The 16,797-nt window shown below is 39.2% G+C and overlaps 1 protein-coding gene across 2 annotated transcripts in view; it reads right to left on the minus strand.

Moving 5' to 3' along the window:
• npnta (nephronectin a) overlaps nucleotides 1-16,797 on the minus strand; it is a 126,145-nt gene that overhangs the window by 16,270 nt on the left and 93,078 nt on the right. For both annotated transcript variants that reach the window (XM_033974743.2, XM_055223876.1), the window contains 3 exons: nucleotides 14,422-14,556; nucleotides 12,427-12,549; nucleotides 7,454-7,867 (listed from right to left, as the gene is read on the minus strand). In XM_033974743.2, coding sequence (XP_033830634.1) covers nucleotides 7,454-7,867; nucleotides 12,427-12,549; nucleotides 14,422-14,556 — 672 coding nt within the window. The remainder of the gene's footprint in view (nucleotides 1-7,453; nucleotides 7,868-12,426; nucleotides 12,550-14,421; nucleotides 14,557-16,797) is intronic.

The following is a 16,797-nucleotide window of genomic DNA, read 5'->3' on the forward strand; positions in this document are numbered from 1 at the left end:
ATACTTAAAAAACATAACTTTTCAATAAACAAAGGGCATTTAAAGGGCCCACTAACAGTATTCTGACATGGTTTAAAGCTCACATGAGGGATTTTCCGTTATATAGGACCTTTAATGTTTGAGACGAGCGAGTGAGGAGGGGATTATTACGTGCAGGAGGACTATTAATGTCAAGAAAAGCGCTGAGGGACCCATGGGGGTAAGTGTATTTATGACGTCTTTGAAATTGAGCGAAGTGACCCCTAATAGCTCGCTGTCATCTGCTGTACACCATATACCTTCCCCTGCCTTGACCTTTGACCTCGACTGTTTTTGACACATAAACCCGACGACCGCTCAATAAAACACATTTCCAAAGCGTATAATTGACTAAATATCGAGCCGTTACGAGACTAGCAGCGGCATTTGTTTGGACTGGGAGAATTGTGGTCCTCTGGTGAGTGTTAGTGTAGTGTTGGAAGAAGAATTTGGCTCCTAGCGGGTCCAAAATGGCGCTGCTCGGTGCCAGACAGACAGAACAACACAACAGAAGCATTCAGAAATATTTAACTAGGAACACATGCAGTCTGGGAGGGACAAATATGGACTAAATCGGTAAGTATCTAAAGCAGAATGTAATTAACTCAATCCACGTTTTGTCTTTCTTAGGCCTCATTTAGAGCGACTTTCACACCTTTAGATCTGATAGTTGTACTCAGAAGTGGTGTGAACAGTTTGGGAGGTACTTTAAAGTTTAGAAACACTAATCTAGAGTTTGGTAAACGAATGAATTATGGGTATTTAACGTCGCAATGTGCCGAATGTATAACACAAGGGGCGTACTGTTAAAATCTGACTTCTCTTCCGATTCAAAATAATATCTGCTGAAACTGACAAAAAGGTAGCTAATTTGATTAAAACGTATTGCACAACTGAACAAAATGAACATAGTAAACAGTTTGTTGAATATGAGCATATGGTTGGCTTATTAGAAATGTGAAAATGTAGCCTGTGGTGCAGAAATAGGAAATCTGAAATCTCACGCTGGCTCTGTTTACATGCACACGGAAAATCTGATCATAATCGGATTTCTGGAGTGATTGATAACACACCTGCGCAGTTATTTTTTATTTTTTGCAGGGGAATTAAAAAGAACAAAAAGGACAAAAATAAACATGTGTATAATATGTTTTCTGGTCAACTTCTGGGCCCGTATTCTATTAATATTACCACTTATTATGCTTACCATATTTAGCTATTATTATTATTATTATTATTATTATTATTATTATTATTTGTGGTTTGTTTTTGTTTTTTTTTAATTTTACTTCATGTATTTTTTTTTTTTTTTTTTTGTATTTATTTATATGTGTGTATGCATATATAGGGAGACCTGTGTGTATGTTTATATACTTTTTTTTCCTGTTCCTGTGTTTACCCAGTGCCCATCTTGGTTAGAGGGGTGGGTGGGCTGTAAAATGTTAAAATGCAATCAAAAATATTAATACAAAAATATATAAATGTACAAAAATGAAAGAAAATACGTCAAAGATGAAGTTATTTTAAAATGAACCGTCTTCCATCTGATCCATGTCACCAGGTGTTTTGGTGATCAGACTTCTCTTGTGCATCTTTGGGTTATCTGATTACTGGAGTTAACCCATTTTTACTGGTCATTTTAATGCACCCGCTGTGTACATACATCAACCGCCACCCATCTATGCAGTACTGCGTGATAAACCCAGATTATTTCATTATCTTTGAGGCTTTGCAGAGGAACCCATTTTTCTTCCCTTGAGCCTGCAACAATAGCTCATCGCCTGACAGTAATAACATGCATGATTCCTGATTTGAATGTAGAGTTAGCCGCACCTGTACTCCCCGATCCGAGCCCTGTATCATTATTAGACCCTTCACTGAGCACCTCTCCTCCGTCAAACCTCAGGAACCTGCTCGGCCCGGTTGTGATTGATGTGAGCTTTGAGCGCTGGTGACAGGTGTTAATGTAATCTTCCCCCACTTTTCCTTTTCTAATTATGTGTTGCCATCTGGCTAGGTATGTTAGCAATAGCGTCGGACTCCGAGCACCGCGCCTTTCTGTTGCATCGTACAGTAGTTCAGGTGAGAGTAATGATGCTCCAGCGAGTCAAACAAAAGCCTCGACGATTAAGCACCATTTTATAATTACTACGCCTTAATTAGACTCAAAAAAGCATGAACAAAGACTTCTGGATTTGTAATGACTTAAAGCAGTGTCATCACATCACCTGTACGATTCAATGGACACAGAAGGTTAAAGCCATACTGCGGAACATTCTCCATAGAGCAGTGGTTCTTAACCTGGGTTCGATCGAACCCTAGGGGTTCGGTGAGTCGGCGGAGGTCAAGACACACACCCGACTCATATGATTAGCGGACTGCGAGCGTCTCCAGACGTTGGCCCAATTCAACAAATGTACCCTTTGATGTGTCTATCGAAGTATCTGCCCAACTTAAATGAGCCGTTTGAACACTGCTCACGCCTCACAGACACAGACACAGCTCACAGTCCTGCGTAAAGACAGAGCCCTGATATTCAGACGCTGTGCGCAGGAGCAGGAGGATCAGGAGGACGTAACTTTCGCCCGTCCCTCATGACGCGCTAAAAAGCTTGTCTGTAGATGTATAATGAAAATCCTGATAGGAAATCGCCACAGAAATCTATTTGATGTAGTAACAAGTTTATTATATCTATGATAGATCTGCTCTTGTCTCCGGAATGACGTATCACGTATAACAGATCAGACATGTCGCCCAAAAGTAGAGCCCCAAGCGAGTGAAAATGAGCCAAAACAAAAGTCTTTGGAGAGCTTTTTAACAAAAGGGAAAAGGCCAACTGAGGAGCCAGAAGAGGAGACTACGACCTCCAAGAAAAAGGAAGTTAAATTTAAGAGACAATACCAGGAGTCCTACTTAAATATGGGTTTGTCGCCACAGGTGATTCTCACGCGCAGAGTCCGCACTGCGTAACATGCGGGAAAAGCAAATGAGGCAATGAAACCTTCAAAACTGCTTTGGCACATGGAGACTAAGTAAGATTAAAAGATAAGCCTTTAGAGTTTTTTGAAAGAAACTGTGGAGCAGACCTAGACCTAATCACACTGCGGGTGTCATTGTCTCTCATCACTCCTGTCCTGGGACCACCCCATCCCAAAGACACAAGCGCATGGCCCCCTCTGATGCAGCGGTTTGGTGAGTTGTATTTTTTATGCACTTAACTTATTTTTGCCATATTTATCTGCCACGTGTAGAAGGCTTGTCCGTGAAAATAAAACCTACATTATTCCGTTGCATTATTATTATTATAATTCTATACTATGTTATCTTCATTTTAGATGTCAAAAAGTATTTTCGGCTCCCAGTGTTTTAATTTCCGTGGAAACTGGGTCCAAATGGCTGTTTGCGTGTTAAAGGTTGCCGACCCTGTAGCGTGATGGAAATTAGGTGATGTGTGTGTGTTAAAATGTTAAAAATAATAAATAGCATAAATACAATAAGTTCATTGTTGAAATACATAAGGTTAAAAATTAAAATAATTTCAGTGTGGTAGAATTAAAAAAGGTCATGTCTTTGTTAAACTGTATATATGTAATTTGTTGTGAGTTCATGCATTTTATTGGTTTTATTCTTTGAACACAGTGATGTTAATGCACGATTCATTTTGTGCACCAGTAAAACATATGTCTTGAATTTGAAACAATAAACAAGGGTTCGGTGAATGTGCATATGAAACCGGTGCGGTTCAGTACCTCCAACAAGGTTAAGAACCACTGTCATAGAGATAGATGTTTTGTGCCTTATCCATCTGTGGAACATTACAGCCAAAGGAACAATAAATAAAAACAAATAGGAGGCCACATGTTTTCTTTCTGTAGTTGAGGGGTTAGAGTTAGAAGTTACAGTATTAACTCTATAGTGTTGGATGGTATCGCCGCCGATAGACTCACGGTTGTGGACTTTCCGTTACCGTAACTCCGCAACCAGTTGTGCTCTCATGTAAATTCAAACGGCGTCTTGAAGCAGAGGCATGGGGCTCTTTAAATATGTTACTGTCATTATGGTAATGTGTTTATGTTGTTCCTCGAAGACAACAAAGGTTCTCCCAAAAATAAGGATGGATATGTAAAATAGAGGTAGTTGTGTGAAAAAAGGCAAACGTACATGCTGATACTTCCTTTAACATGATTTTTATGGTTAAAAAAGAAAAAAAGGTCTAGATGAGCTATAATGGTCTATAATGTGCTCAGTCTTTAAAGTGTTAATTAAGTAGTTACTAAGTCTGAATTATTCTTAATAAATGATTTGTTCATTTTGAATTTGGTCTAGATATTTTGAAGGACTGATATGATGCTCATGATCAAAAACAGACCTGGAGTTGTGTTTTGTTTCATTCACAAAAGTTTAACATACAAACTCTGCAAATTTAGGGTAGAGTTCTTCTAAAACAGAAAACACTGTGTTCCACTTTGTGATGTCATCATGTGGTGATACAGGAAGTGCTCCGCTGTCTTTTTAAACTCCACACATCTTTACTAGAATCATTTGGATAATTTCATCTCTGGAAAGGCCAATTGCTACTGAACAAAACGCGAAAGTTAGCTGTTGAAAACTATCACTTCATGACATCACAAGGTGGAAAAGAGCAATTTAAGCTTTGGATATTACTCAAACATGTGTGAATGAAACAAAACACAACTCCAGGTCTGTTTTTAATGAGGTAACAACATTATAACATGGCTTAAACCTCTTGAGAGTCCATTTTGTGTCATATAGGACCTTTAAAGTGTTGCTGATTTTTCACATTTAATGAACAACATCTTTGTTTTTTGTGACAGGTCAAGATCTGGTTGAGGAAAAGATTGTTTTTTATCTGCGGTTTGGGGTTTGATAAATTCCAAATACGAAGCGATGATGCAATGTTTGTGAAATTGATGTCAGTTATACAAGTTTGGCACAGATCACAGTGACATGGGCCAACGCAGCTCGCAACCTCATTCTCATAGCCTGGGGAATTCAATGAGGAGTTATCTTCTAGGTCGCAACGCTTTTTTATTATTAGTATCTGTAGCCATAGGCCTATTCAGATTTACAGGATGTTAAAAATACAACGTTTTATTAGCTGTGCCGTTCATCAAGGCCAGCTATACGATCTGTTTTATTACCTATTAGCTATTTGTCAAAGCGCTATACGTGCTAAAATCGCAGCGTATGCTAATAGTAAACAATGAGGCAGCTAGCATAAGGCGCTGCTGTATCTGTCATGTGTCACCAGCTTGGTTGCCAGCATATGTCCTCGCTGTTTTGTTGTAAGATTAACTGAGGAAATATTTTGAATTTTAAGTTAACAAAATACAACATAAAACAAGGACGTTGCAGTTTGAATTTTGCACATAAGTTGTTGACATGTTAATTTAGAGCAGGAATGTCAAATACATTTTCACCGAGGGCTACATCAGGAAAATGGTCGTTCTCAAAGGGCCAAACGTAATCTAAAATAAACGTATCTACTTTTTTAACTTGTTCATAAACTTTCTGTATTTATTACTTCTTCAATGTACAAATATTGCATATATATTTCCATAGATGTAAAAAAAAAAATATGGCTGTGTAACTTGCTCCTCCTGATAAACTGACATTTTAAGACACTCATACGTTTTAATTTAGCTTGTTGTGGACCACATGAAATGAAATGGCGGGCCACATTTGGCACATGGGCCTTGAGTTTGACACATGCGTTTTAGAGCCGTTTAACAATGGAGCGTAAAAGTGCGCGTTGTAGTTAGCCCCTGTAGTGATTTATAAAGCTAATATGGAGGGGTTTTTTTTATTGGAGCCTCATTTTGAACATTTTTAGTCAAGATTGGATGTGCTATGAAAGTGTGGAGACATTTTTGGGGGCGGGGGCGGGGCTATGGGGGTGCTTTGACCATTCCCGGGGAGGCTAGTACCCACTCAAGCCTTCCCCTCTGACGCCGCCGCTGCTCTGGAATACAGCATGACAAGTTTGCATATTTTTAATAAACACTTCCTTTTCGAGCTTTAATTAAATCCTTATTTAAGACGTGTCAGATTCACACTATGCCTGCAGTGATTACAGAAGCACAGAGGCTGACAGGTGAACATAACTCCTGATTTATCTTTGTGGCATGTTCCATACTAAACAGTGTGTGAAGAGAAATGTAAATGAGCTCTAATGTGATGCACTGTCACTGATCTGATGAAGACGAATGCTGCTGTCGTCACATGTGAACCTCACGAAGCATTTTGCACAAAAAAACACATGGATATCGGTTAAGCTTGTCATTTTCTGTGGACTGGAGTCTTTCGGCCACATGTTTAGCAGCTGAAATACTGTGTAGGGTAATGATGTTTGCAGCTCCTAATGTACCAGGGGCAGTTTCACAAACATTACCTCAACACTTCTTGGTTTCTGGAGGTGAATTCAGTATTAATTGAGAGCTACCCTTATATCAACAGTCTGGTTATCTGTCCATAGCTGCTCAAATAGTTGCCTGGGATCCAAAATACACAGTTCTTCAATACTTTATGGCGATGTGAGCCTGGACACCGGTGAATCTCCCAGTTTTCAACATGGGCGTGATTGACAGGTGGATTAGTGAATCAGGGACACGCACGGTCCGTCGAATCAGAAAAGATAAAAGAAAGAAATATCACAGGCGGCTGAAGTACATCGCGGGTTTTTGCAGAATCGGTTAGCCAAGTGCTAAACTAAATTTGATTTAATTTGTAAATCATAGTTGACTGGACAAAGGCGTTTGACCGGCTTGAGACGAAGCGGCGGACGTGAGGACTGGACTCAATCTGTATAAAAAATCCAGAGAGATATCATTCTGGATTTGACAGGCAACTCCAACAGATTATATCAACTGAAAATATTGTGTCGTTATCATACTACGCTACACACTACACACTACTGCACTACTACATACACTGCAGAGACCATTAATTTCAGCATATAAATAAAATAAAATCCAGTTTCAACCGAGTTCCAGCTGATTAAATCGATTTTTGTATTAATTTTTTAGTGGACATCATGTGTGACTTCAGAGCAACGTTATCTTATTCTGAGGAACATTTTGATTGCTCCATGCATGTCAAAATGTTTTATGTTAAAAATAAAAATCAAAGTGCCAAAGAAGTGGAGCGTCTCAGTTCTGCAGTTTTAAACAGGAAGTTACCAGCTCTGTTTCTATTATTACGATTGACAACGGCATTTTCTACCTTGGAGCATTCCTGGACAAATGAGGGATTAGACTGTATTGTTTCTATGACCATCAAACTCATTAAATGCCTGCGTATAATTGCTTGGTTAATTGCTTCCTTGTATAAACAAACAATTATCACGCAACTTCCTCAAACTCCTCCATTTGAATCACTAAAAAAGGGGGAAAAGTATTAACATAAAGGTTCTTACTGTGCACGTCGCCCCTCTGCTTGGTGACCTCCTTGTTGATGGTGTTGTCCACTGGCGTTACCGGGGCGGGCGGTGGAGGCACGAAGGGGCGTCTTGTGGGTGGCGGGGCAGGTTTGGGCGGGACGTAGGGTTTGCGTGTGGGCACTGGGGGCTTCCTGGTTGGCACGAACGGCTTTTTTGTCGGTACAGCCGGTTTGCGCGGTGGCGGAGTGACCCTCTTCGGTGGTGCTTTGGTCGTAGGAGTAGTCGTAGTCGTAGGCGTAGTGGATCTGGGGCTGAATACTCTCTTTTCCGTGATTGGGGGGTTAGTAGTAGTCGTCGCAGTAGTGGTCCGTCTGAAATCGAAATCAGGGATATAGTTGTGGTGATGGTTCTTTCCTGGTCGAGGAGGTTCGATGGCCACTTTGGGAATGGCTGGAATGACAAGAAAGAGACCAATTATAAGCACTTAAAAATAACTCAAGCTCTTAACGGCTATCATTTCTTTACTCCGGCGCCTACTCCCTGAAACTAAATGTTAAAAGCCTATTACAATTTGTTAAGAAATTTACTAAAATAACACAAGCCTTAGTATGAAATAACAAAGGTAAAGTGTTGTCCCTGAAGTGCTGTAAGTGAGTAAAAGGTACAAAAGATGAAGGTAAATGACAGCAACTCAGTTCAGAGTGTTTGTCCACTGATCCGGAAGGTTGGCGGTTCAAATCCCGCTCTCGACGCACGCATCACTGGTTGAACGGTGTGATTCCAGCTCCTACAAATGCGGGAAAAAATGTGGATGAAGGTGGAAAAGCACTATATAAATACGTAACCACTGACCATGAATGTTTATCTTATGTAATCTACAACCGACCAAAACTGTGGCTCCGTCGTGCAGCGTTATAATTAGAGTTTTGTCCTTATGTGAGATCTAAAGTCTTATTTTTTATTCTCTTTCATCTACAGTATTGCCTTATACGTATTTGGAACAACATGAATCTCCTTTGCACTGTGGATCTAAGTGGCACTTTGGTTTGGCTTTTTAAATTTTGTATTTCTCTCTGAAGGTTCATGGCGCGTTCCTCTTGACTCTTTGTTTAACATTTATTATTCGCTTGTAAAACTTAATTTGATCCTTGTTGCCCTAGCTATTATCACCCTGTTACCTTTCCAACAGAAAAATTACAAATTATTTTTGTTAGGGCCTTTTATACTAATTGCTATCTCTATAATTAAAATCAAATTATTTTCCCTTAGAAATGAAAACCTTCGCATTAGTAATTCAAGTTTTATTCAACCAGAAATATGTCGCCTCCTGCTGGAAGTAGTGGGAAACGTTGAAACAGGTGATTCGGAGCATATCAAGCTCAACAGTCCCACCCACTTTGAAGTTGGCTCCGGTTTTGGAAGTCAATTTTCCATTCATTTTTTCCCATGGACTTTCAATATTATGAGTTATGAGACATCACGGCGCCTAACCAGCTACGTGGGAACTAATATCCATAATGCAAGATTCAGCAAAATGCTTTAAAAAGTTAGCATTTTATAAAGTTTCAGAAACAGTTTTTGAATAAAATATAATAGGTCTTCTGGTTATTAGTGGCCACATAGCTGAGCAAGCTTTCAAACCTTTAAGATTTTTTATTTTTGGGAAAGAAAAATGAATGGAAAATCTCCTTCTGGGACCAGGGAAAGACGGTCACTGTCGAGCTGCATTGGGTAAATAACCTGCCCGTATTAGGAATGCTGGATTATGCCGGATTACTGCCTGTCACACCAAACACAGCGTAGTGCGGTGCATAGCTGACATACTGGAGCACAGGTTCACTCGGGTTTACACATAATAACAACTTTCTTACTTTAACATCTTCATTATGACACAGCTAAAGTAGTTTAATGAGAACTTGCTTTCCGTAGATACACTTCTCTCTGGAAAAAGTACATCTTTCTATAAAAATTTAGCTAAAAATGCTTAAAAAAAACCCCAAAACCTAAGAGAACTTCAGCACTATTCCCCTTATAATATCTTCCACTATCATTTTTCACATGGGCCCATATCTGGCTAAAGGCTGGACACTGCCACAGTATATGAAGCCCGATCTCTTGTATTATTGATCGGCAATTCTTTGTGTGTTTTTAGCTCCGGGCGACACAGCATTGAACTAAAGCATCTCGGCCTCCTCTCTCATTCTTTACCACTGGGGCGAGGGTTCATGCAGGTTTCATGAGCGGAGGAACGGCCGACACAAAAGCGCAGACTCTGTTATTGGATTCTCGGGTTGCAAGCGGCTTTGATATGTGATACACAAGAAGGACATCGCAACTGCCTCAAGCTCTTGCCACTCCGGACCGTAAGGGGGAAGTGGCGGGGAATGGAAGGATTTTCGCAGGTTTTAAGACACAAGTTTGGTGCTAGATGATTAAATATCAACTGGGAATGAATGACTTCTTGTCCAGCGAATTGGCAATGCACCCTGCGATCCTGGTCTAATGAAGTGTGCGCGGGCTGAAAGACTAGCTGCTCGAGACATAGCTCAAGATGACAAGTGCTCTTTTTGCCTGATGAAAACGGCCAAACGCCAAAAATATACAGACAGGAAGTTGGAGTCGGGCTGATGGAAAGCTACATCCATACACAGCGGAGGAGATATTTTTCTGCTGCCTGCGATATTACTAGGATTTTCCAGACAAATCGAAACGCCCGGAAGTTGAAAGATGCCTTTAGAATACGAGATCAGAGGAAATAAATGTGCAGTAGTAGCTGTAATCTGAAATCTGACTTTACTTCTTCGGTTCCAAGATTGACGATAGCTAATAATATGCATCTGTAACCAAGTGTCTGTGTGTAGTTTAGCCCTAACCATGCATAAAACGAGCCTGTGCACAACATGCTATGTGCTGCTATAGGGAATTATGGTTCATTTAATTTAACCCTACAGCAACATTTATACTGTTATTACACAATGCACTGATTATCAAGTATTGAACTGTACACAAACACCAACATATGCTGAGCGTTTTATGATTCTGACAGAGCAGTAATGAATTAATTACTAAGTCGCACCAGCCAAAAAATGCATAATAATGAAGAAAAAAGCATATTTTTCGAGTCGCATCTGAGTATAAGTCGCACCCCCGGCCAAACTATGAAAAAAAGTGCGACTTATAATCAAAATGATACTGTATTTTTTATGAAAAACTGAAATTTTGACTGTGACTTTATCCATTTTTTCAATTGATGTAGCCAAATGATGAATACATAAAGAAATAGCATTGAATAAAATTAAAAAGACATTAATTAGCGAAATACTCGTTAATGCTGCCCTTCATATGGATATCCTGGTATTTGGTTCGAGTTAGACATGATATCTTGGTGTTTTATTGTTTTTATTGTTCCTTTGTCTTATTTTATGTACTGTATTCTCCGGAGTATAAGTATAATGAAGAAAAAAACATATATATAGTCTGGAAAATATGGTATATCTGTTTTTTTTTACTTTATGTGAAGTATTTGGGTAGCTTAAGTTGTATTTTATGTGCGATATAAATAAAATTGAATTGAACTCAACCAAATGACAGATACATAAATAAATAGCACTGAATAAAACTGAGAAGACATATTAATTTGCAAAATACTTGTTAATACTGCCCTTCATATGGATATCCTGGCATTTGGTTCTAGCTAGGCAGGATATCTTGGTGTTTTATTGTTTTTATTGTTCTTTTGTCTTATTTTCTGTACCGTATTTTCCGGAGTATAAGTCGCACCAGCCAAAAAATGCATAATAATGAAGAAAAAAGCATATTTTTCGAGTCGCATCTGAGTATAAGTCGCACCCCCGGCCAAACTATGAAAAAAAGTGCGACTTATAATCAAAATGATACTGTATTTTTTATGAAAAACTGAAATTTTGACTGTGACTTTATCCATTTTTTCAATTGATGTAGCCAAATGATGAATACATAAAGAAATAGCATTGAATAAAATTAAAAAGACATTAATTAGCGAAATACTCGTTAATGCTGCCCTTCATATGGATATCCTGGTATTTGGTTCGAGTTAGACATGATATCTTGGTGTTTTATTGTTTTTATTGTTCCTTTGTCTTATTTTATGTACTGTATTCTCCGGAGTATAAGTATAATGAAGAAAAAAACATATATATAGTCTGGAAAATATGGTATATCTGTTTTTTTTTACTTTATGTGAAGTATTTGGGTAGCTTAAGTTGTATTTTATGTGCGATATAAATAAAATTGAATTGAACTCAACCAAATGACAGATACATAAATAAATAGCACTGAATAAAACTGAGAAGACATATTAATTTGCAAAATACTTGTTAATACTGCCCTTCATATGGATATCCTGGCATTTGGTTCTAGCTAGGCAGGATATCTTGGTGTTTTATTGTTTTTATTGTTCTTTTGTCTTATTTTCTGTACCGTATTTTCCGGAGTATAAGTCGCACCAGCCAAAAAATGCACAATAATGAAGAAAAATATCATATAGTTCACAATCGCATCTGAGTATAAGTCGCACCCCTGATCAAACTATGAAAAAAGTGTGAGTTACAGTCCGGAAAATACGGTATATCTGTTTTTGTTGACTTTATGTGAAGCATTTGGGTAGCTTAAGTTGTATTTTAAATGTGCGATATAAATAAAACTGAACTTAATCTTTGCCTAATAATCCCATTTGTAAAGAACTGACACCTTCCTGATCCAGAGCGGAGATTTCTAATACGTTTTGTTTACATAATGACATTACTTTATCACTTAAAACTTTGACAACTACTCTCGTAGTTTGTGTTGAATCTTAAAATCCCAACACATTAGCACGTCCATAGCCTTAGCCGTGACTGACAGCCGTTACAAAGGAAGGAATTTGAGTCCCACCCCGACCCCTCCGAGCTCTTCCTTCGGCCTCTTTAGCTTGTAGTGCACATGAGGCCCCACTTTTGGCTCCCGAGTGAACATTGTGGTTAGGTCCTTACATTTGCAGTCGTGGCCAATCAACCTGTAGCCCTCTCTGCATTTGCACTTGTAGGAGCCCGGGGTGTTGTAGCAGGTGGTGAAGCGGCTGCACTGGCTCTGGCCTAAGGAGCACTCATCCACATCTGAAACATAATAGAAAAAGAACAGTTAGCCGCGTGCAGTTAGCCACGTGCAGTTAGCGGGAGCAAAACACTCCACGAGGATTCAACAGCTGTTATCCAAGGCTATTAGCTTCAGATCTATTCAATGTACAAAGACTGCTTATGTTGAGTGGACTATTAGCGGCGGGCCCTGATCAGGCCTAAAAATACGTTTAAAAAGTAATGGTCAGACAAAGAAGTGCGAGAGCTTTGAAGCAGCAGTAAGTCCTTCCTCTACTCTGCATAAAGTCGCTAGTATTTCAGTCCATTTTTACATTTTTTACTACATTTTCAGACATGCGGTATTATACTATTACTGTCTGCGATGGCCAAAGATAGTTGTTTCCACACGATTCTCATCCCACAACATTAAATAAAAAGTGTACAGGGATTATAATTCAGACTGATATTGCTTCATAAATAGTTCCTTTTATAGCAATACTGAATGGAGTCAAGTCACACGCATGTGCTCATACCACAAACAGAATATAACATAAAGTATTTAAATACTACCGTAAATTTGTGCCTCCAAACCCAACGGCAACTTTAGAGAATGGAAGTGACTAGTAGCTCGCTCTGTGCATAACGGGACAGTCCCAAACATTGTCCCAAACATCCCAAACAAAGCAGGTTCAGTCTCAAACATTTCCATCATAGTGTAAAGTCTGTAAAGTTTATGCTGGGTTGTGCTAAAATCAATAAATCCGCACAGATCAGGCAGTGGACAGAACGCCGCGGATGGATGTCACTGGCAACATGTTAAAACTTCAAACGAGGACATTTCTGTGTTCACAAAGGTGCGTCTTTGCGTGTCAATGCTAATGCTAACTTTATTAAACCGTCTTTTTTGTTGTAAGGACAATCCAATTATTTTTATGAGTAGATTATTTCAGTCAGTGGCGTTATTTAAATATTTATTCCGCTGCAAAATTAGCATTAGCGTTAGCCCTGACATGCAAGTTGTCCCTCGCTATATCGCGGCTCATCTTTCGTGGTCTCGCTGTTTCGCGGTCTCGTTGTTCCGGTATTTTTTTGTGCAATTTTGTATGCTTTTTTTACAGTGCACTGTGTTCTGCGTCCTGATTGGCTAAGGGAAATACACGCGAGTCACTATTAATTAATTAAACAAGAGAAAAATGTGAGAAAATGTTAATACCTGTCTGAGAAAAGTGTATAAAGTGTGTGGTGAGGGGTTTTACAGCTGCAAACATATATAATAATTGTAAAAAATAAAGCTGATACTTCGTGGATTTCTCCTATTGTGGGTTATTTTTAGAACGTAACCCCCGCGATAAATGAGGGTGAAGTTTTCCTCACATTTGCAAAGTGAACTCCACCTGCAGCTCCCTGTCCACTGCCTGATCTGTCAGTATTATTGATTTTAGCGCCACTTTGCCAAAACCTCACAATACGTAACATTAGACCGGAAATTATCAAGCTGATTGGAACTCGCCGGCTCCCGTTGTGCACAGAGCCACTTCCAATGAGTTTACAGTTATTTTGTTGTAAAATACTGTCAAAAAACAACTTGGTTTTACTGTCAAATTGTATTATTTTTACTGTCAGAAGTTAATTTGAACATTTAAATTCATGGTGGACATAACAATACAATACTATTTTGCAAAACTTGTTCTTGCTAATTAGTTTTGGTGAAGTCTCGTTGCTATGCTATTTTATTCAGCTCTAATTTGAGATTTGAAAATACGTGTATTGTGTGAATGTGCCACCTAATGAATGCCTCAAGGGAGAAAACAACAAAGCAAACCCTCACCGGAACATTCTTTTCATTTTTACATTTGCTTTTATCACCTCCTTCTATATATTTATTGATGAAAGTATAGATGCAGCCCGTACCTATGCACTGGTATTTCCCGTTGATGTATTGGAGGTCAAAGCCGTCGTGACACTTGCAGATGTAGCTCCCGAAGGTGTTGATGCATTTCCTGAAGCGTGGACACACCGCTGTTCCCGCCGCGCACTCATCCACATCTGTATGACAAAACACACAATACAGCAAATGAGAAAAATAAAACGTCTACTTGACCCTGTATACTCGGTTAGCGTTCCATTGAATAAGCAGAACGTACGCGTCTTTTATCAGTTATGTAAAACGTTATGCTAGTGTGTTTAATCAGGTTTTGACGGAGCGCGCCTATAGAGCTCGGGATTGCGACGTCACGCATCACTTTTCAGTTAGCCTAACGTTAAACCAGAAACTGTGTAAAGAAGTGGAGTAAGTGAGTGTCACCCATAGCGTTCAGCTCCAGTCAAATGAAGCTCGTCGAGGCTAGCAGTGATAGCTAATTTGGACCGCGAGTAACATAGCAACCAAAGAGCCAATCTGGAGCGGAGCTGTTGAACGTAGAGCACACGTCAACGCCCGCACCGCCGGTTTAACAGGGGGCGAATGCTTAGCAACGCTGTCAATCAAACCGGTTGCTAACGCTAGTGGGAGCGACCTCGAGGAGCGAACGCAGCTGATTTGTCTGTTATTAATGTTCATATCTTAAGTTATGGACACAATAGTGAAATAAAGATACCAGGATTTCGTAGAGCAGGTCAATACGAACATTTTAAGACCAAAATGAAGATCCTGACAGCAGTTTTACTTTTTACTGTTTTACTTAAACCTCAGCCTGTCCAGGGACCACAGGTAGAAATTAGTACTTTTGCTATAACCTGGCACCAAACATCTTTCCTGTTTTTTTAAGGTCAATCTATTGTTGTGCACTGTCCCTGTTCAAATAAAAGCCATATACCAATACCATATACAGTCTATGTGTTAAACCTATAGAGAATTTAAGATGCTAAATGCTAACCTCGCTAAAATGCTAAACGCTAAACTCAGCTTATGATAAATGTATTAACCCGAAGTGACCCAGCGACTTTTTGTTTACTTTTTTGCGTAGTTTAAAAGCATTTCCATCTTCCAAAACACGCTTTAACTGTTAAACGCTTAAATAAAAATGCACCTGAAGTGAGCAAATAAACTTTTAAGGGTTTTGATTGCAATATTTGTGCGTTTCCACCTTTTGTTACTTACACAAATCTTCAAAACGTGTATTAAAAACAAGGTCATGGAAACGCAACTAATTTAGATGTTTTTCCAACTTAGCATTGCAGATTTCCATGGTAACGGTCACTAACATTCACTGTAAACAGAAAAAAATAATTAAAATTTTTACGTTAGCGTATAAAGCGGACTGGGTTTTACTGTGCTAGGTGACAGAAGGCGCCTCATAGTGTATATATATAGCTGTACTATGAAAAACATTGGAAAACTGAAGTGGACTGCCAACTCCTAATAGTGATTGTTACCACCAGCCATCCATCAAAATCATGTCAACTGTGTGTCATCCTTAGATTCAATACCAGCAATTTCACACCAAGTCAGAGGTGCTCTACCCTCCCACAAAGAAACACAAGAGTGATGGGCAGGACGATTCTTTGACAATAACACTTTGAAATTGGGTCTGAAATACTGTGCAGAGGCTGGTAGAAGTATTATAAGGCTACCCATACCCAAATACTTTGTTGTGGAGTATTATACAAGACTGGCGGGGGGTTTGCATACTTTGTTCCACAGAGACAAATCCGTTTAATTCTATACTGTGAAATACTTCAGGAAATTGCAGGTAATTGCATCTCTATGGAGACAAGTCGGTACGCTCAATGTCTAACGCAGGGGTTTATTTACCTTTAGTACGGGAGATACACGGGCTCGGACGCTCAAGCCTTGTTGCGCGTTCTTTGTAGGGAGTATTATAGCGTCTGATAGTTGAGATAATGAGGTCTGAGCTGGCAGTGTCCTCGGCAAAGCGGTACAATTCTCCCATCACCCTCCACCCTCCGAAAAGTTAAGCAGTGCGTCGTCACAGTGGGCATGTTATTCCACTTTGTGATGTCATGTGGTGATACAGGAAGTGCGTTTTTAAACTCCATACACCTTCACTAGAATCATTTGGATAATTTCAGACCTGGAATTTCCAATCTACTGAACTAAAGGCAAAGATAGCTGTTGAAAACTACTAATTATTTTGCGTTTTGGAGATGCGGACAGACTAATAATAAAGTGTTACTCAAGAATGTGAATGAAACAAAATACACCTTGATGACGTAACAACATTATAACATGACTTAAAGCTCAGAAGAATCAATTTTGCGTAATTTAGGACCTCATTTTTTAAATTTTTTTTCATGCTAGCCTACATTTCAAAAGCAGCAGTCCAC

This window comes from Periophthalmus magnuspinnatus, chromosome 1 (assembly GCF_009829125.3).
Source record: "Periophthalmus magnuspinnatus isolate fPerMag1 chromosome 1, fPerMag1.2.pri, whole genome shotgun sequence".
NCBI lineage: Eukaryota > Metazoa > Chordata > Actinopteri > Gobiiformes > Gobiidae > Periophthalmus > Periophthalmus magnuspinnatus.